General features: G+C 40.2%; 1 protein-coding gene across 3 annotated transcripts in view; it reads left to right on the forward strand.

Moving 5' to 3' along the window:
• Positions 1 to 1,203: 1,203 nt before the first annotated feature.
• Positions 1,204 to 21,850, forward strand: part of ccn6 (cellular communication network factor 6) — a 32,364-nt gene continuing 11,717 nt past the window's right edge. Inside the window, exons 1-4 of one of the 3 annotated variants that reach the window (XM_056251551.1) lie at positions 1,204 to 1,270; positions 11,023 to 11,284; positions 13,056 to 13,295; positions 15,230 to 15,423. In XM_056251551.1, coding sequence (XP_056107526.1) covers positions 1,223 to 1,270; positions 11,023 to 11,284; positions 13,056 to 13,295; positions 15,230 to 15,423 — 744 coding nt within the window. In that variant the 5' untranslated portion in view covers positions 1,204 to 1,222. Of the gene's footprint in view, positions 1,271 to 10,561; positions 11,285 to 13,055; positions 13,296 to 15,229; positions 15,424 to 21,850 lie in introns of those variants that run through there. The other 2 variants (XM_056251380.1, XM_056251466.1) reach the window with 2 other exon arrangements.

A 21,850-nucleotide genomic window follows, 5' to 3' on the forward strand; every position in this document is an offset into this window, starting at 1 on the left:
GATAGGGCGTTCCAGGCGGCCGCGCCACGACTGTGGAATGCCCTCCCTAGCCACCTGAGGGTGCCACAGCCCTTAGAGGCTTTTAAAAACAAATTAAAGACACATTTATTTTTAAATAGCATTTTCTTAATATATTTTAATTTCTTGTTCCACTTGACTGCCTTTTATGTTTTTATTGTTTTTATCTGTACACCTGTAGCACTTTGAGATGTGTTCTTCACGTGGAAAGTGCAATACAAATAAAATGTATTATTATTATTATTAATATAGATAGATCGAAATCTGGAAGATCACTTGTATCAACATTATATATTTTCATATTAGCCAGCCCTAAAACTTGTACGGTAAAGCAGTTTAGACACAACAGTATGACTTTCTCCTTTGAAAGTATGTCTATAATGAAAAGCGTTATACAAATAAAATTGACTTGACTTGCAATGAAGTGCAGCAGAGCAGCACAATGTATCAATTATTGTCTGGGCCAGCAAAATCTCATAACTGATTTTGTGCTACTTCAATATGTCACAGTTCCGTGGCATTGGCGCCGTCTCAAGTCTGACAGAGTTTCTTATGATATTCCCTGCTTTAAGTCTGACAATGATCAGTCTGCTCAGTGAAGTCGAAAACATCTCTTGTGTTTGGTACCATATACAAACAGCGTTTTCATGATGGAAGTTTCCTGTGACTTCAGTAACAGACATTGGTCACATGAGAGGCTATGAGCCACCATAAGCCAAGGAGGAGGCAGATTTCAAGTCCCATTGAGATTAATGTAAATGTTATAAACATCCTTGTGTTTATACTAAAATAATTGATAACAATTTGCCAACGGGGTATGAAAAATAAATTGAATTCAAGAAATATTCTCCAAAAAACAAAAATCTTGTTTTAAGCATATCTAATAATAGATACTGAATTTTTTTTTTTTTTTGCTAAATAGATGCTACAAGGTGCGAGAAGAGAAAGGAACAGCAGAAGGCAAGAGAGAGAGAGAGAAAGAGAGAGAGAGTGAAGGGAGGTTGAAATATTTCAGAGAGTTCTGTGTGAGTTCTGTAGGGGAAAGGTGTGTTTGGAGAACAGACAGAGGGGAGCTTTGTGTACCTCTCTCTGACAGGTCAGCTCTCTCTCTCTCTCTCTCACACACACACACACACACACACACACACACACACAGCCTTCCTTCTTTCATTCTGGGTGCCCAGAGCTCCTTTGCAAGCTGTAGATGATGCTATCACTACTGTTCTGGGTTCTGCTGCTTTTTCTGAGTCAGGTAAGAGCCAACAATTCCATTCTCTCTTCACAATCAGAACGTGACTATAACCAACTGTCTGTCCATGACCCGTAATGGCTGGCCTAGCCGGCCTTAAATATACATTCTACTACAACTTGTCTTTGAGATTCTGTAATGTTTGGGATGTTGTACAGTACATGCCATGAATTTGTAACATTAGCACTTAACGACCCGGTAAAAATACTTTAAAGTACATGTGTGTGCTGGTGTTCGTGTCTTTAAGGTCTGTGCTGGTGTAGCCCTAAAGGTTTTAAAAGATGAATAAGTTGTCAAAGGGCTTATGACAGGTCAGGTTCAGAGAGATGGAATGCAAGTCAGCTTCTATTTAAAACCGGATTCTCTTGTGAAATGGCACTTAAAAGTGGAACTTCCCAAGAGATGGTTTATGAGATATTTATGAGTTTGCTCTGGCATGTAGGTTCCTATTGTTATTCTGCTCTTTCACAGAATGAGGTCATCCTGTAAACCTGACAGATAGACTTCAGATTTTTGTTTTGACCTGTGGTGACCCTGGGAGCATGTGTGTGAAAGTATAGAGATCAGTGGATGGGACTGCAGTGAACCCTACAGTACAGAAACATGACTGCCTTTCTCTTATGATATATGATAAAACACACCTCTCATATAACTTAAAGAACTAAATTTAGAAAAGTTAAGGAATTTTAAGGGCTCTTGTGGATTTCAGTTCATACCTTTGTTCAAGTCAGGTAATACTATATTATTTTACTTATTATGTTAAGCTTTGTTGACTAAAATGAAATAATTAACATGATTATTATATCTATAATTTAAATCTGTATTTTATAGTATTAATACGTTTAAAAATACTATGTGTATATACACTCACCTAAAGGATTATTAGGAACACCTGTTCAATTTCTCATTAATGCAATTATCTAATCAACCAATCACATGGCAGTTGCTTCAATGCATTTAGGGGTGTGGTCCTGGTCAAGACAATCTCCTGAACTCCAAACTGAATGTCAGAATGGGAAAGAAAGGTGATTTAAGCAATTTTGAGCGTGGCATGGTTGTTGGTGCCAGACGGGCCGGTCTGAGTATTTCACAATCTGCTCAGTTACTGGGATTTTCACGCACAACCATTTCTAGGGTTTACAAAGAATGGTGTGAAAAGGGAAAAACATCCAGTATGCGGCAGTCCTGTGGGCGAAAATGCCTTGTTGATGCTAGATGTCAGAGGAGAATGGGCCGACTGATTCAAGCTGATAGAAGAGCAACTTTGACTGAAATAACCACTCGTTACAACCGAGGTATGCAGCAAAGCATTTGTGAAGCCACAACACGCACAACCTTGAGGCGGATGGGCTACAACAGCAGAAGACCCCACCGGGTACCACTCATCTCCACTACAAATAGGAAAAAGAGGCTACAATTTGCAAGAGCTCACCAAAATTGGACAGTTGAAGACTGGAAAAATGTTGCCTGGTCTGATGAGTCTCGATTTCTGTTGAGACATTCAGATGGTAGAGTCAGAATTTGGCGTAAACAGAATGAGAACATGGATCCATCATGCCTTGTTACCACTGTGCAGGCTGGTGGTGGTGGTGTAATGGTGTGGGGGATGTTTTCCTGGCACACTTTAGGCCCCTTAGTGCCAATTGGGCATCGTTTAAATGCCACGGCCTACCTGAGCATTGTTTCTGACCATGTCCATCCCTTTATGGCCACCATGTACCCATCCTCTGATGGCTACTTCCAGCAGGATAATGCACCATGTCACAAAGCTCGAATCATTTCAAATTGGTTTTTTGAACATGACAATGAGTTCACTGTACTAAAATGGCCCCCACAGTCACCAGATCTCAACCCAATAGAGCATCTTTGGGATGTGGTGGAACGGGAGCTTCGTGCCCTGGATGTGCATCCCACAAATCTCCATCAACTGCAAGATGTTATCCTATCAATATGGGCCAACATTTCTAAAGAATGCTTTCAGCACCTTGTTGAATCAATGCCACGTAGAATTAAGGCAGTTCTGAAGGCGAAATGGGGTCAAACACAGTATTAGTATGGTGTTGCTAATAATCCTTTAGGTGGGGTATATATATATATATATATATATTATGGTGGGAAGAGCAAACGACAGACACAGTGGGAGTGGTGTCAAGCCTCGGAGAGGCATTTATTAAATTAATTAAACATAAAATGTCCAAAAAGGGGGAAATAAAGTGTTAAAATAAAAGGGGATCTGGTGTCCTCGTTGTGCCAGGGAATCGTGAAGGAAGGTTAGTGAAGAGGTGGGATGGGTCTAGGTAAGGGGGCGGTGTCCGACAGTCACACACATCTTCCCTGTCTCCTTGGGTCGAGGGATGAGTGGGCGGCGGCTTCGGCGTCCTGGATCGTCAGCGGCGTCACGCGTCTTCTGTGCTCGGACCGCAGGTCCGGCGACTTGCATCTCTGGCAGCGCGGGAATCCCTCCGCGCTCCCTTCCATGACCCACGAGGACAACAGTGTGCATGCACAGGGAAGAGACCGGTCTCCCGAGAAGAGGCGCGCTCAGCATTTAACAGGCGGCGGTGATGAGGCTTCATTCTCGTCAGGTGTGCCTCATCACACGCCGCCAATTCTCCTTATCAGCGCCCCTCCTCTCCAATTACACCCACTCCAGTCGGGAACCTGGCGAAGGGCGGCGAATAAAGGGATGGGGTGGCGCTGATTACGAGGGAGAGGCAGACGATCCGTCACAATTTATATATATATATATATATACCCAGACAGCAACATAGTGTCGGCCCAGATCCGGCCCACGTCTGGGTGTACCAGATGTGGGCCGGATCTGGGCCGACACTACGTTGCTCTCTGGGTATATATAACATATAAATATAATATACATAATTTTGTGTAAATATTATCTGTGGTGTTACAGGGACGGCTCATGGATTGTAAAATTCAGGAGGCACACTAATGGGCTATATGCACGCATAACTTCCGCGTTTGACGCAAGGATGCTCTTGCGTTTCCGGTTGGGGAGATTTAAAGCGGAGGAAAACCGATGAAAACGGGATTATGGCAGAGTCTTCCAAATTTACTGTCCTCTCGTCTTTTAAACGAAACTTTAATACGTTTAGATGTAATTTTATATATAGTTATGTTTATTTAATATAATAAACAAAGAAGCATAAACAAAATGAGGGGTGTCTGTTTTGTCTGTTTTTGTGACTAACGTTTCTTTAGTATAGCAATAGAGTATAAAAACCAATATAAATTCTCGGTATAGCATTGGACTCTACGATCGGCGGAAGTAATCCAGCATCCTTAGACCTTCACCAGAAATACCGCCGTGCTTAGAGCCCATTGCACTAAATAGTGGTCTGGGGGATTTTTATTTTGATTAACTGCTTTAAAATTGCAATATTTGGTCACTTTTACACATAAAATGTAAAAAAGAGGAAAACATTTAAATAGCATTTTCACTTACCTAGCCTTAGCCTGGATGCCAGCCCGAACCCCGCCCACAACATTTTTTGGTCGGGAAATTTGGTCTGGACTCGATCCATTGAGGAGTAATTATGATCGGTTCAGAATTAGTCGGGCCAATCAAATTGACAGGGCGGGCTTTATACGATGATGGACAGATGATCTGCAGTTACGTAATCATCACGTTATCAAAGAGCGCTTGGGTTGAACTGGTTTCCCTCAAAGATGACTGCAGCTGGAGAATTGAGATGTATAGATTCCGCTATCGCGTCTGTTTTAAAAGAAATCGACAGCGCATTCATTTTAAAAGACGAACAGAAAACTGCAATCAAGGCATTTGTCGATCGGAAAGATGTGTTTGCCGTCCTTCCTATGGGATTCGGCAAAAGTTTATTTTATCAGCTGGCTCCGATGGTCGCTAAGAAGATGGGACGCAATGAAAACCCTGTGGTCGTTGTGGTTTCTCCTTTGGAGGACTAAGTAAAAGAAGCAACACTCATTATTTTACTACTTCTTCCAGCGTGCGTGTAGTTGAGTTCTGTTGTGTTGACTTTGCGTAGCTCATAAAAAAAACACTTACTGCGTTGCTCTGATTGGTTGTAGGTCTATCCAATTGAGTGCAGAGTGTTTTTTTCCTGGTTCGGTTAAGACACGCCTCATAATCAAAGCCCAATGGAGCAGTATCAGACTCACATTCTGACTCGAATATGAGTGTGACGAAGTCAGGCTAACCTAGCCTATCACTGGAAGAAAAAATCCATCCTTCTGTCCTGTCCTTTTAAATGTCCGTATGTCACGAGTTAGCTTCAAGGACGATGAAGGTAGATAATAATAATAATTAAAGTTCAGTTTTAATAACAAGATGTAACAGCGTGTGTAACGCGCACACACACAATACCGGACAATGAATGAGAAGTCAAGAGGAACCTAAATGCACAAGCTAATGATGAATAGAATGCAAACAGGTGTGATCGTTAATGAATGTCCATGGTAACAAATTGTGGCGGGAAAATAAAACAAAGGGAAACATGTGACTGAAGAAAAACAAACTAAAAGTCCATGAAAACGAAATCAAACACACAGATTGTGACACCGAGTTAAAATAGCATGTTTAGTGAAGCTGATTTGTGTTTCCACCGCATTAAGGTAAAAGGATCACGGCCATAGACTGTAAAAAAATATGGACGTAGTGTCCATGACGTCACCTATAGGTTTCTGAAAAGCACCTTTGAAGCCCATCTTGGCAGCACGTCACCATGTGTCAATCCTGGATAACCGAATATGTGCAGAGGCATGATTAGCTGAGGTGACGTGACAGCTAACAGACAGCAGACAAACAGCTAGTAGTGACATCAGCGGCAATCCACCTGTCACTCAAGTGACCACGCCCTTAATTATGCAGAACTTTAAGGCTTAATATAATTAAAATTGATGAGTTATAAAAGAAATTCACCCCCCTCACAGTTGTCATGAAGGGAAAAAATATCTATATGGGCTGTAAAAAAAAAGAAATTCTGCTGTAAAGTTAGGCATATTAACATAGGGAGTATATTGGATTGACTCTCTTTTGCAACACGGAAGTGACTTAAACTGCAATTCATCGACTGGCCGCTAGAGACAGGCTGTCTCTAGCGGCCAGTCGATGAATTGCAGTTTAAGTCACTTCCGTGTTGGATTCAAGAGAGAGACCGGAAGGTTGCCTATTGATCACGCCCCTACCTTGATGCCTCCGTCCCCACTATCATGTAACTATCAACTATGTAACTATCTTTGTATTGTTGGTTTTGTCATCAGTGTCTTGTTTGACCAAGTTTCCCAGTGTGTGATTATTGTATTCAGTGGAGCGGTCCCAAGAATAATTTCGCCACATGTGTGGAGTGGATGCTGGTAAACAACAACTCGACATTCACCATCGAACCTCGCTTAGCCTACCACCACCCCTCCAACTAACCCAGCAGACGGAGCAAACACCAGACGGAGCAAAAGCCTGATTCCCCTGCAGACACGGAGCCTGCGCCTGCTGCGGAGAAAGAGCCAGCGAGCCCTGCTGAGCCGTGTTCTGCCCCGGAGCCTGAGCCGAATATAATGTCTGACCAGGTGCGCGAGTGGGCAACAACGCCCGTCCTCTAGGGAGTACTGGTGGTGTTTGAGGGCATAAATGGAAGCCCTGCTCACACTCTCAACACTGCGTGTAAGGGAAACATGGACCCTGAGTTATTAGTCACTTGAGGACTTAATAGACTGGTTTACAAAGGCTATACCTGAGAATTTCCCGATTTCATTGACATTGCCCAGTTGTAATGTCCCTGTATCTACAGCGCCCCCTGTAGCTTCAGATTGCCCGCCCAGCCTCCCTCTCCCACCTCCTCAACCAAACCTGAATAGTTCATCAGCCCTTACTCCTCTGGTCCCTGTCTTCCCCTCGGCTCTTCCACAGCTGTTTCCCTGCAGTGCTGCTAATTCGCCTCGGGTCTTCCAGTTCCCAGCATCGCCTTGCCGTAAGTATCCCCTGTCTCCGCCTACAGCCACAGAGCCCTGGACTCCACCTCGGTCCTTCGACATATTGGCTCTGCCAATCGTCCCTCCGGCATCGCCTTGGTCAGATGCCACCCTGGTTCTACCTCTGGATTACTGTCTGCCGGTTGCACCTCTGCCTTCCATCCCTTCGGCTCCACTGTTGTCCTCGGTCACACTGGCTCAACAGCGGTCTTCCGGATCCCCATCTCCACCTCAGTCCCATGAGCCATCAGCTCCGCCTTGCCCCTCCGGACCATTAGTGTCATCCAGGCTCCGTGTCTCCACGGCTCCTTCTGGGTCTCTATCAGGGCCGGCTTCGTCGCAGGAGATCGTTCCCTAGGATACATCATCCAAATCTCCACCATGGCTCCTCCCTACTGTACGCTATGCTGACTGTGGTATGGGTACCCATCTGGCTTCTCCTGCTCCAGACTTCCCCCTGGCTCCTCTCCCCAATGGACTTATTTTTCCCCATAGACTTATTCGAGGATGTGCCTTCTCAGGAGGGTGTGATCTGTCACATGTATGGTCTTTGTATTGTTGGTTTTGTCATCCGTGTCTTGTTTAACCCAGTTTCCCAGTGTGTCATTTGGGTTAGTTAGTATTTATAGTCCTTGTTTCCTGAGTTCAAGTGTCCTGTCTTAACGTTGTGTTTGTGAAGTGTTCCAAGCCTGTTTCTCTGTATCGCCCTGAGTTATTTGGATTAAAGACTATTCTCTTTATTATTTCATCTTCGTGAGTACTCTGAGGAGGTTCCAGACAGATAATAATGCAAATGAACAAACAAGTGAAGATGACACACAAGTATATTCAAGAAAAAGACAGCATATCTTATTTCTGTGAGCTAGAAATCCACATTCTTAAACATGAAATGAATAACTAGGAATCTTACTAACATTAAATCATATGGCTAAATTAATCATTAATAACACATGACACTAGTTTGTAATATTCAGTACAGAATGTACTACCTATCTACTGTTACTTCTCTCTAGCAAGGCTCTTGGATGTAATCTACCTGAATAAATGTAAAGAAAGGTTGTAAACTGATATGCTTATGTGGTATTTAAAAGCAAAAAAGACATGGGCTGCATACATAGGCTGTTTACTTGCTGCCTGCAGAGTGTCAACACAGTAAATGCAGCTGGTTCGGTGATGTTTTTCTTCTATAGGCAGCTACAGTATAACAGTAGTGCAGTCAGTAGATCTGAAAAGGCTGCTTGTTGAATTTTTACTCTTCCAGGCTTTGCATTTGGATTTGCTGCTAACCTCACTTAAAGAGCCAGAGAATTACAGAACTACATTGCTTATACATATGAATGAATACTGAAATGTTAGAAGCACTTTGATGCATTTTGAAAAAAAATTACCGTATGACAACAAAATCACAAGCCTCTTCTTTATCACACAATATAAACAAGAACAAGATCAAATCAAATTATTTACTGTATAGCATACTTAGAAATATAAAAAAAAAAAAATAGGATTTAAGCATTCCAGAGCTATTCTGGGGGGTGAATGTAGTTTTCGTGTCAGTTATGGGTTATATGGTTTTAATATTATACCAGTATTGGTGGGACCCCAAAAACAAGGGCCGGCCCTGCCAAGTGACAGGATCCTGACACCGGGCCATTGTTAAAATATGGATGGAAAAGCTCCAAAGGATTAGTCGTCAAACACAACCCCCCGGGGTATCCTTGCTGTCCTGGTTGTTGTTAGTTTTGTAGACCCGAATTGTACAAAGATGTTGTGGTCAGCTGATGGTTTTGCAGGGATTGGAAGGAGCTCCGTCTTCACATGTTTGAGTCCTTCATCCAAGCCGAGATGTCTGAAAGGCAGGCAGAGAAACGAAAGCTGAAGTAATCAGGTTTAAACGACAGACAGAACTGAATATCATTTGCATAGCAGTGTTAATAGAAGCCATGTGCCTTTATGATCGTGTCGAGAGAGGTTGTGTATTTCTCCATGTACACCTTTACTCTAGATTATTCTTTTAACTAATTAGGAGCACATTCCTTTCAATAGAAAACAGTATAATGGATACTTTACAATCCAATGATGCCATGAGAATGGACACATAAATGGCGGGGAACAGTAGCACGGCTGATGTCAGAGGTCACATGACAATGTGTTGTATGCCCAGATTGTATTCATATTACATACTATATGAAACATACTTTATCAGTAGTACCTACACTGAAAGTAGTAGGTCCATGACTAGTAGCTGCTAATATGCACATGCTGCTATTATGCAGCATGTGACAGCTGTTGATCAGCTATTCTTAAGATCTGTGGCTAAAGAGTTTCTGCAAGATTCAGCATGTTGCATTCAACACAAAGAAAGCACTGCGACGGTGACCCTTTAACAAGTTTTAAAAGGAGCTCCGATGCTTTCAAAATAACTTTTCTGGTAACAAGCTACTGTTTCCAATGATTAGTGGTGTAGCGCAAAGATCACTGTTTTTAATGTCACATTGATGTTACTTTACTGCAGAGTGAGTGGAGGTTAACAAGTGTCAGCTCTGTCTCGTATGTAGGCTGGCGCTGGTCAAATTAATTCGGTCTTCCTTCTCTCATACGATTGGAAAGTTTGATTCATTTCAGTGAATCAGTTCGTCCTAAATGTCTCTTTCTCTCTTATAAACAGTGTTAAAAAGTCTGATTCATATAGTATAAATGTATCTTCAAGTTTGATGTTGTCAACCTCATTGATATTGTTCGTTCAAAAAACCCATACTGATATAATTATAAATAATAATATAATAGAAGCATAGAAGTCCACCCTATTGCACCAAGATCCACCCACTTGGAGATTTTTTGGTCTCGCCACTAAAACCTTATGACGCTTTCACGTCACTTGTTTTTATATTCATTTTTAGTCACGGTCATTGTGGCCCTGTTTATGCATTTGATAGACACTTTTATCCAAAGCAGCTTACACTGATTTCAAGGTACAGTATAGGCCTACATTTTATCAGTTAACACATTCCCTTGGAATCGACGATGACCTTAGCATAACGCCATGCTCTACTGTACTTGCACAAAAAACTACAAACTGGCACAAAAGAGATCACACAAGTACATTAAACGGGCAACTAAACAAGGCAGAACAGGTGAGGAAAATTATCCGGAATAGACAGAAATGGCAGGATCAAGAAACTATGCTCTAATCACAAAACAAAAGACTAAAACAAGAATGATTGGCAAGGAAAACAAAACCAAAGAGATAAGAGCATAATACAACCAGGAGACAAGGACAGTACTGTCAGGATTGTCTCACAAATAACTACAAATTAGCCTACAGTGGTGACAGAATCATAAGAGTTTCTGGTAACACTTTATTTTACAGTGTCATTGTTACATATGTTTCATGTACTTACCATAGTAATAACAGTAAATTATGCATAATTACATGCAACTAACCCTCAACCAAACTCTAATCCTACCCTAACCCTAAAGGTAAGTACATGTTATTAATTAATATTACTCAGTACTTAAATCAATAATTACACTGTAACAATGACACCTTAAAATAAAGTGTAACCCAGTTTCTTAAATGATATTAAAGTAATTTCATGATGTCTAAGACCCAAAACTTTGAGTGCATGCGTGTTAATGATGCAGCAGAGTGTGGCACACTTGGACACTTACTATTTGGAAAGAAGGTTGTGGATCAACAGAGCAGTAATGTACAATTACAGTTTCTCCTCAGGACAAACCAAAATGGAAAACATTTAGTTTCTATTTCAATGGTTTTCTTTTTGCACGTATTGCAGGTCTCTGCTAGCAGGCAGAAGCAGCGAGGAGGGACGGCCCCAACGGAGAGGAGGCAGTTCTGTAGCTGGCCGTGTAAGTGTGGTGTTCGGCAGCCATGCGCCCCTGGTGTCAGCTCCATCTTGGACGGCTGCGGCTGCTGCAAAACGTGTGCACGGCAGATTGGGGAATCATGCAATGAGAGGGACGTCTGTGACCCTCACAAGAGCATGTACTGTGACTTTTCCAAAGACCAGCCGCGTTATGAGGTTGGCATCTGTGCTTGTGAGTGAACGTTTTATGGAAAACCCTGTGTGGTTATTACAACATCTTTAAAATAAGATAAATTTACTTGAGAAGCGAAATTGTTTTCAGAGAATAAAGCTGCGTAATACAGAGCCCCGCACATGATATTCGGGAAAAAATACTGTGGCCTCGAATTAAGAATTCATTCCCCTGACTAAGTGACCACATTCCGTTGATTTGTAAATCGTGGCGTCTTTGCCTTAAAGGATTAGTTAACTTGTAGTTACTGATAATTTACTCACCCCCACGTCATCCAAGATGTTGGTCTTTCTTTCTTCAGTCAAAAAGCAATTAAGGTTTTTGAGGAAAACATTCCAGGATTTTTCTCCATATAGTGGACTTCCAACGGGTTGTAGGTCCAAATAGCAGTTTCAGTGCAGTTTCAAAGTCTCTACACGATCCCAGCCGAGGAATAAGGGTCTTATTTAGCCAAACATCGCTCATTTTATAAAAAAAAAAAAAAAAAAAAACTAATATATATAATAAAAAAATGTATATATATATATATATAAAATAAATATATATATATATATATATATACTTTTTAACCACAAATGCTCGTCTTGCACTAGCTGTGATGCGCCACACATTACGTAATCACGTTGAAAGGTCAAGCGTGACGTAGGCGGAAGTACAGACCTAGTGTTAACAAAACAAACAGACTGATCTCATGAAATGGCGTATGTATGACACGCCAATTCGTATTTCCATTTTTGCCGTGCTATCAACACGCATAATCGCTTTTCAGCGTGTTTATCAACGCCGTTGACTTAACGTTGCATTACTGTATATATAAATATATGACCTACCCCAACCCCGTCCCTAAACCTACCCGTCACTGGGGTTAATACCATTTATGAGTGTTCCCCTACCATCCTAGGAAAAAAAATATCGCTCCCCAGATGTAGATCTACATTTTGCTTCGTTTCGCTCTGACATTTAACGGCGTGTACATACACTCGGAATCACTCGGACATTTAACGGCGTAGACATACATGCAAAAGATGACGGCGTGGACATACACGCGGACAGCTCAAAATGCGTATAGATAACACGCCACTTGACTTGAAAGTGGCGTGTATGTTACGCAAAGTCATGATGCCATGTTGAAACAAACGTGCAAAGATAAAGTCAAATGCCATTTACTAAATAAATAAATAAAAGGTAAAACAATGATGTCGGATGATTTTGAAGTTGAAGGAGAAAATGAGATGAGTTTTTCGTCCTACATTTTCCGCCGACGTCACGTGTGACCTTTCCAACATGATTACGTAATGTGTGAACTCGTGGACATGCAAGACGAGCATTTGTGGTTAAAAAGTTTTTTTTATTTTTTTAGAAAATGACCGATGTTTGGCTAGATAAGACACTTATTCCTAGACTTGAATCATGTAGAGCCTTTAAAGCTGCACTGAAACTGAAATTTGGACCTTCAAACTACAAAGTTGTACTCCATTGGAGTCTACTATATGGAGACAAATCCTGGAATGTTTTCCTCAAAAACCTTAATTTCTTTTTGACTGAAGAAAGAAAGACATGAACATCTTGGAAGACATGAGGGTGAGTCAATTATCAGGAAATTTTAATTCTAAAGTAAACTAATCCTTTAATTCATTCCCATATATCATGGCCACAATTTAAATAAAATGAGGGAACAATCTAAAACAAGGAATTACGTTTAGAAGAATTAATTTTAGTAGACCTAAATTTACTTTTTGTACTCCATAGTCTATCCTGTATATTTTTGCAGACATGATGGGGGTTGGTTGCGACCTGAATGGGGCTCACTATGATAACGGACAGGCTTTCCAGCCCAACCCTCTCTACAAATGCACTTGCATCGCTGGAGCCATCGGCTGTACCCCTGCCTTCATCCAAAAGCCGGCAGGAATGTTGAGTCCTGCTGTGCTCCAGGGCAACTTGCCAGCAGGACTCAAGAGTAATCAAAGCCCCAAACACCAACAGGACACCACCTACAGGACCATGTCAGGTAAATGTGACCCTGTGTGTGGAGATATTAAAGACAACAAAACACACATCGTGCAATTTGACATACTTCTAAAGTTATATTCTGAGAAAAAACATTTATTGGTTAATATTATTATTCACCACCCACACAGTTTATTACATGAGCAGAAAAAAAGTTTTTACAGGGGTGAAGAGGGTTATTACATTTTGATGAAAGATTATGACAACAACAAGACCCGGGATATTAAGATATTAAGTAAATAATGTAGGTTCCATTTTGATTTCATGTTGACTTAAAATGAATGTTCTAGGTACAATTAAAGGATTAGTTCACTTCAGAATTAAAATTTCCTGATAATTTACTCACCTATAATTTATATGTTTATATAAATAAACATTTATATACTTTTTAACCACAAATGCTCGTCTTGCACTAGCTGTGTTGCACCACACATTACGTAATCACATTGAAAGGTCAAGCTTGACGTACGCGGAAGTACAGACCTAGTGTTTACAAAGCGAACGTGCAAAGAATAAGGGACAACAGGCTCTGATTGGAATCTCCCGAGGAGGTTTCTCCAGGAGAGATACTAGATCCAAAAACCAAACTCAGGATGGCCATCGCTGTGCCACTTACAGTTGATAAGTTCAATCATCTCAAACTCTTGCCAGGACTGATGTAATCAGTTTGACTGGCGGAGAGGCATACAGTATATGCAAGTCCTCAGTCACATGGTAGCCAGAGCAAGGAGTCAAAGAGGAGCTGGAGGCGACAGGGAGAACCACAGAGGACTGAACTAAACTGCTGCCAGATCGGACTCACAGTCTGAGGGTGCCTCCAATCTCTGGACCTTAGTCTGTGCATCTAGAGAAAATTCTCTCCAAGAATTCCCGGAATTCAGGACAGACAATAGTTTCATACATTAATCCCCAAAGAGTTTGTTTGTGCCACATGTGAAGGTTAGCATGACTCATTCCCCTTTGGGTTCAGGACAAGTTTCTGTTCCTGAGAACGGTGCATATTCCGGGAATACTTGGAGAGAATTTTCTCTAGATGCACAGACTAAAGTCCAGAGATTGGATGCACCCTCAGACTGTGAGTCCGATCTGGCAGAAGTTCAGTTCAGTCCTCTGTGGTTCTCCCTGTCGCCAGCACCTCTTTGACTCCTTGCTGAGAGATAATCGCCCTTTCAGACAGGCTTGGCTTACTTAGCTTGGTGACTTCTGTGTCAGTCTAGTCCTGAAACCGAATGGTGTTCTAAATCTTATAATATTATGAATATAATATAATGATAATATAATATTATGAATGATCTTTTAAATGTGCTTCCTGAGGTTTTCATAATAACAGACCAAAAGTTTATATATATAATATTTAAGTATAATATAACTAATTCAATTTGTTCATACTGCAATTGAAGAGAATTTATATTGCACTGCCATTAAACAATTGAATATCATGGGTTCGCTCCAGCATTTCTTAGGGATTTTTAGATTTACAGTTTTTTTTTGGTTTGAGTAAAATAAGTTTGTGGTTAACATTTGTTGAAGAGACTTTCATTACTTACACATACTTCAAACCTGAATTTTAAAGCTGTTGTGTGCTTTGAAAATGTAAGTTGCCACATGAGGACTAATTGTTGTTCTCTTATCGGAAGTAAATATAATGCAGCAAGCACATATACTCACATTTACATAGACTTGCCAAAGTAATATGTAGCATGACATTGCATTTGTATTGACCTTATTCATAACTAGAAAACCGCTATTCAATCCTCCAAGAAATTCCTGAGAAAACCCATGGTAAATTAGCTTTCTGGGTTGTCCTGTTAGAATGTGAAGCCTGAAGAATAACTATACAGTAGTCATAGATTGAATGTGAAGCCTGGGGTGAGGTCAGATGTTTGAATGTGTGCTGTGGGATGACATAGTGCTTTGTGACTGTAACACTGAAAGCTTACAGGGATCCTCCCTTAGCCTGGAAGAAGAACTGTTTGGTCCAAACCACACCCTGGTCACCCTGTTCACGCACCTGCGGCATCGGCATCTCTGTACGAGTCAACAACAACAACGGCAAGTGTGAGATGAGAAAAGAGCGCCGACTCTGTCTGCTTCGACCATGTGATAAAAATGCTCTAAAGGGACTGAAGGTAAGAGATCTATCCTAACATCACATGCTGGGCAAGGTTAAACTAGAAAATAAAATTGGATACCAAAATATTAAGCCAGGTGTTCATTTTTTTTCAGTTGGTTTTAAAGAGAGGTAGGACATCGAATCATTGCATTCAGACCGAAGAGGCAGAAAATATATGTACATGTTTTAATATTTAGACCACTTCTATTACTGATTGCTTATCAGGATGTTAAGAGTTTCAATCAGAAGCAAAAAGTGTTTGAAAAAAGAATTGCTTGCCCTACCTTTAAGTCAAGTCAAGGGGTATTTTTTGGTGGTGTAAATATATTTATTCTGAAGCAATATTTTCAGATTTTACATACTTAAATCTTCATATTTGTGATATTTACCCCAGAGTGTTAGTTATTTTTATAAAGAGAATTTTTATTAACTTATTTAATGTATGCATCATCTTTCATGTCAAATTCTTACATTTGATCAATAAATTCAGTTATAATAATAAGATATTAACTATAGGGCTGTTACCCATCAAATTAAATAATTTGCACTGCAAAATTACAACTGCAACAAATAATGTTATGAGATTGATGTTTAAATAAATGTTTGAATATACAAATAAAAAAATGCAATACTTAAACATGAAACTAAACCGCCAATAGGTGGGGGCAAGTGACCGTCTTAATTAGTGAGTCATTGAGTCATTCATACAAAAGATTTGTTCAAAACGCTGAATCATTCAGTAACAAAAGACAGCGCTGCTGTTGCTTTCCTTTGGAACTATTTTGGTCGGTGAAATAGAACAAAAACAGTTAATATTGTATGTGTCTAAAATGTTAGTAGCTTAAGGCAAGGCAAGGTAAGTTTATTTATATAGCACATTTCATACACAATGGTAATTCAAAGTGCTTTACAAAGAAGAAATTAAAATAATCAAAACAAATAAGAATAATCAAAACAGTTTAGAATAAAAAAAATAAAGTACAGTACAGTAAAAACAGTCGGACGAACAGTGGCACAGTGCTCATTCAGTAAATGCATAGCTAAACAGATGTGTTTTGAGTCTAGATTTAAATGTGACTACTGTAGGAGCACATCTGATCTCTTCTGGAAGCTGGTTCCAGCTGCGGCTGGCATAATAGCTAAAAGCAGACTCTCCTTGCTTAGAGTAAACCCTTAGTATTTCTAACTGATGTGATCCTAATGATGTGAGTGATCTGTTAGGTTTATATTCAGTGAGCATATTTGCAATATATTGAGGTCCTAGCCCACTGAATGATTTATATACCAGTAATAATACTTTAAAATCAATCCTAAATGTAACTGGGAGCCAGTGTAGAGACCTGAGGACTGGTGTGATATGTTCATATTTTCTGGTCCTGCTCAGAATCCTGGCAGCAGCGTTCTGTAAGCAATTTTGTTCTTTCTCATTATTTGGCTCATTGGGAGCATATACATGTTGAACAGGAGTGGCGCAAGAATTGAGCCTTGAGGGACTCCGCAAGTCATGGATGTCCACTCAGACTTATGGTCTCCTATACTCACATAATAACCTCTCCCTTCTAAGTATGACCTGAACCATTTTAGGACTATCCCAGAAAGCCCCACCCAGTTTTCCAGCCTGTCAAGTAGTATGTCGTGATCGACAGTGTCAAATGGAGCACTGAGGTCGAGTAGTACCAGCACTGATAATTTGCCTGTATCAGTATTTAAGTGAATATCGTTTATTATCTTTATGAGCGCTGTCTCTGTGATGCGATCGGAAACCAGATTGAAAACTGTCAAATATCCATTCAAGCTTAAGAATTTGTTCAGCTGAATGAAGACAACTTTTTCAATGATCTTACCTATGAAAGGAAGATTTGAGATCGGTCTATAGTTGCTTAAGATGGTCTTATCCAGATTGCTCATTTTCAGGAGGGGCTTGACAACTGCAGTTTTCAGGGAGTTTGGAAAATTCCCAGAGATAAGTGAGGCATTTACCATGAGATCTGCTTCTAAGCAGTTTAACACACTCTTGAAAAAAGATGTGGGAAGTGCGTCAAGGGCGCAGGTTGATGTTTTAAGGTGCTGTACGGTTTCTTCCAAAATTTTGCCTTCAATTTCTTCGAAAACAGACATAGTAACTACTTTCTCAGGTTGTGGTCTGATCTGTCTGACCCCAGTGCGGCTCAATGATGCGCTGATCACCTTTCTGATATTATTGATTTTCTCAGAGAAGAAAGAAGCAAACTCACTGCAGTTGCTGTCTGAGAGCATTTCACTGGGAATCTGGCTTGGGGGGTTTGTCAGTCTCTCTACAGTAGCAAAAAGAGTGCGTGTGTTGTTTAAGTTGCTGTTTATAATATTCGAGAAAGTCTGTCTAGCTTTGCCTACTTCAATATTAAAAGCATGGATGCTGTCTTTGTAGATGTTATAATGGACTACAAGTTTTGTCTTCCGCCACATGCGCTCTGCTCTTCTGCATTGTCTTTTCATATTTTGCACAGCTGTTGAGTTTCTCCAAGGTGCTTTTCGTCTACCACTATTCTTCCTGACTTTCACAGGAGCAATACCATCAATTAAACTTTTAACTTTTGAGTTAAAAGAATCAAGGAGAAAATCAACAGAGTCAGCAGATATGCTTGGTTTTAAAGATATAGCCTTCATAAATAGCACACTACTGTTCTCATTTAAGCATCTCTTCTTGATAGACACATCTAGCTTCAATGGCAGGAGAGATCAATATAACAAATACAGAAATGATCAGATAGTGCTACATCCTTAATAACACACTCAAAAAAATGATATGTTGGCTTTACTTAACTTTTTATGTAAACAGGTTCCACCAGTTCCACATAACTATGCTTCGTTAAACAAACATAATATGTTCGTGTAACTTCAGCATCATGGAATTTGGACATTTTAAGCAACTCAATTAAACTCTGAGCTAATGAGTTAATTAATTGAATAAATGAGTGATGATTGAGCATTATTGAAGACACCTGATGTTAACAAGCAGGATCTCTGAAGGAGAAAACCGGAATGTTTAAGTCACCATGATAGGGATAAGTGTGTGTTTTAGTTGGGCTCTTGACCATTAACTTATTAACTTTAGATTTTGTTTGGTTGCTGTACATGAGTTATAACAGCCAGATGAACAATGAACTAAGGAGATCTGATGGTGTTGGTTTTGATTTAACAATCATTATTTCACAATCATTTGACCTCAATCACTGAACTTATATTGAACCCAATTTCTGAGTTAAGTTTACCTTACTGTCATTGTAGAGCATACTATTTTTTAGGCTTTTCAATGAAATTCAAATGATCAAATCAAGAAATAAAAAATAAACTTCTTAAAAAATATGCTGAGTAGGCACACACAGACATCAAGAATCAGCATATGAATCTCAGCAATGGTGACAAACAGATCATAAGTTCATTATTTATTCATGCAGCAATGCATGATGGGAGCCATGAATGAGTTTTGATTGGTGGCACCCAGAATGCACTGCAACACGCTTTATAATTGTCACCATTGTTGAGATTCACAGGCTGATTCTTGATGTCTGTGTGTGCCTACTCAAAAATATTTTTTAGGAAGTTTCTTTTTTATTTATTGATTTGATCATTTGAATTTCATTAAAAAAAGTCTAAAAATAATACGCTCTACAATGACAATGCTGCTATTATTCGAAAGGTTAACTTAACTCAGAAATTCGGTTTAATATAAGTTCAGTGACTCAGGTCAAATGATTGTGAAATAATGATTATAACACAACCAATACCATCAGATGACCTTTGTTTGTTTATTGTTCATCCGGCTGTTATAACTCATGTACAGCAACCAAACTAAATCTAAAGTTAATAAGTTAATGGTCAAGAGCCCAACTAAAACACACACTTATCTCCATAATGGTGACTTAAACATTCCGGTTTTCTCCTTCAGAGATTCTGCTTGTTAACATCAGGTGTCTTCAATAATGCTCAATCATCACTCAATTAACTCTTTAGCTCAGAGTTTAATTGGGTCGCTTAAAATGACCAAATTCCATGATGTTGAAGTTACATGAACATATTATGTTTGTTTAACGAAACATAGTTATGTGGAACCGGTGGAACCTGTTTACATAAAAAAGTTAAGTAAAGCCAACATATAATTTTTTTGAGTGATCGATGAGATGTTTAGACCCTTACTGATAAGTAAATCTAGAGTGTGTCCACGATTGTGTGTGGGACCATGTACATGCTGAGTCAGATCAAAAGTTTTTAAAACAGTTTTGATTTCTTTTGCCATATTTTTTTCTGCATTATCTATGTGAATGTTAAACTCTCCAGCAATGGCAAAACAGTCAAACTCTGAGGAAATTGTTGATAGCAGTTCTGTAAAGTCCTCAGCAAAGGCTGGAGAGAATTTTGGAGGCCTGTAAATAATGATAAGTAAAATACATGGAGCACCTTTTAACACAATACCCAGATATTCGAAAGACGGGTAATTCCCAAATGATATTTGCTTACATTCATAGACATCTTTAAAAAGAGCAGCTAAGCCCCCGCCTCTCTTTCCCGCTCTGCAAACACTCATAAAAGTAAAGTTAGGAGGGGTTGTTTCATTGAGGACTGTTCCACTGCAGCTGTCTTCTAACCAAGTTTAATTTAGAAACATAAAGTCTAGGTTGTATGTGGTTATTAAGTCGTTGACTAGAAGTGATTTATTTTTAAGTGAGCGGATGTTTTAAAGTGCTAACTTCACAGTCTTACTTTTTGTCCCCACAGCAATCTTAGTTTGGCATGTAATAGGCACCAGATTAGATAGGTTTGCTGTACGGCTTTTGAAGGCCTTAGATTTTCTATCATGTAATTGAACAGCAATAGAGAAATATTCAGGCACACTGGGTTCCCGCTTGTTTTGTAAACATTTAAGAAAGTTACTGTTATCATAGCGGGGACACGACACATATCACTGAGAGCTGGTATCAGTTGTTTTTGGTTCACCTCAGACAGATGGAGGAGGGTGTGAGCCCTGGCGCTGTGGCAGAGGCCGAAGAGCTCTCACATGAGGAGGGGAGGAAGAGGGGCTGGGCCCGCAGGCTTTGGTGGTTGTGGGGCCTGCTGTTTTTTGGTTGACATCTGGGGGCTTGCAGCAAAAGAGTGGGATAGTTTGGTTCCAGCATACACCAGTTTTTCCATTTTCTCTGACAAGCACAGAAGTGGAGATGCTGGAGAGAGGGATAACGTGTCTGGGGCGAGGGGCTGTTGCTCTGGTGTTATCGGAGGCTGTAATATGCTGTCCTGGTTTCCCTCACTGTTTTCCAGAAAGTTGTCCTTGGGAGCTGAATCTTGGAGCAGTTTTAATATGTCCCGGTCTGTCTGTGGTGAGCTCTGTGGGCAGGGCTCAGCTGAGATTGTGTCCGTGAGCAGAAGTTGTTGTGGCTGCATGGTGTTATCGTTGTCCTTGTGTGATATGTCAACCGCGTGTCCATTCAGGTGCTGAAGTGAAGTCCTGTGGTCATTCATACTGTGTCCAGGTGTGTGTGTGTGTGTGTGTGTGCCATTCAGGTTGAGTGGATTGGCACACACTGCAGAAGGATGATTGAGGGAGAAGTAGATATTGTCCTTTAGCACTCTTGAACCAAGTTTGTTTGGGTGGAGCCCATCCTGTTGAAACAGTAGCCTCTGACTCCAGAAAAGATTGAAGTTGTCAATGAAGTTCACTCCTTTTATATTGCAGGTTTTTTGCAGCCATGTGTTAAGCCCAAGCAACCGTGAAAACCTGTTTGTTCCTCTTGCTGGGAGTGGTCCACTGATGAATGTCTGAACTTTCAGTCTTTTAAGTGTTAAAAAAATTAATTGAAATCCTTCTTAAGGAGTTCTGACTGCTCTTTATGAATATCATTCTTCCCCACATGAATGATGAGTCGATTTGCAGTCTTATGTTTCATCAGAATGTTCTGAAGTTCCCTATTTACATCAGAAGTCGTTGCTTTTGGAAGGCAGCACGTAGTTGTATACCTGCTAATAATGTTTCTGATTATGGAGTCACCCACTATCAGAGTCCTGTGCTCGGCTGCGCTCTGAGCTGAGTGCCGGTGTCCGCTCGACCTTGAGCGCCAGCAGAGGTGGAAAGAGTAATAAAATATTCTACTCAAGTAAAAGTACTACTACTTCAATGAAATTTTTCTTAAGTACAAGTAAAATTACCGGTCTAAAAATCTACTCAAGTAAAAGTCAAAAGTACCGTATTTTCCGCACTATACGGCGCACCGGATTATAAGGCGCACCTTCAATGAATGACCTATTTTAGAAAAATTTTCATATATAGGGCGCACCGGATTGTAAGGCGCATAAGATACTGCAGTCAAACGTTTGACTGAGTTTGCGTTATGCATCCACTAGATGTCAACAAATGTCAACAAAACAGTCAGATAAAGTCAAACTTTATTAAGCGTTCTGACAACTCCGTT

Source organism: Rhinichthys klamathensis, unplaced genomic scaffold (genome assembly GCF_029890125.1).
Source record: "Rhinichthys klamathensis goyatoka isolate OS25496 unplaced genomic scaffold, OSU_Roscu_1.1 h1tg000001l_1, whole genome shotgun sequence".
In the NCBI taxonomy this organism is placed as follows: domain Eukaryota; kingdom Metazoa; phylum Chordata; class Actinopteri; order Cypriniformes; family Leuciscidae; genus Rhinichthys; species Rhinichthys klamathensis.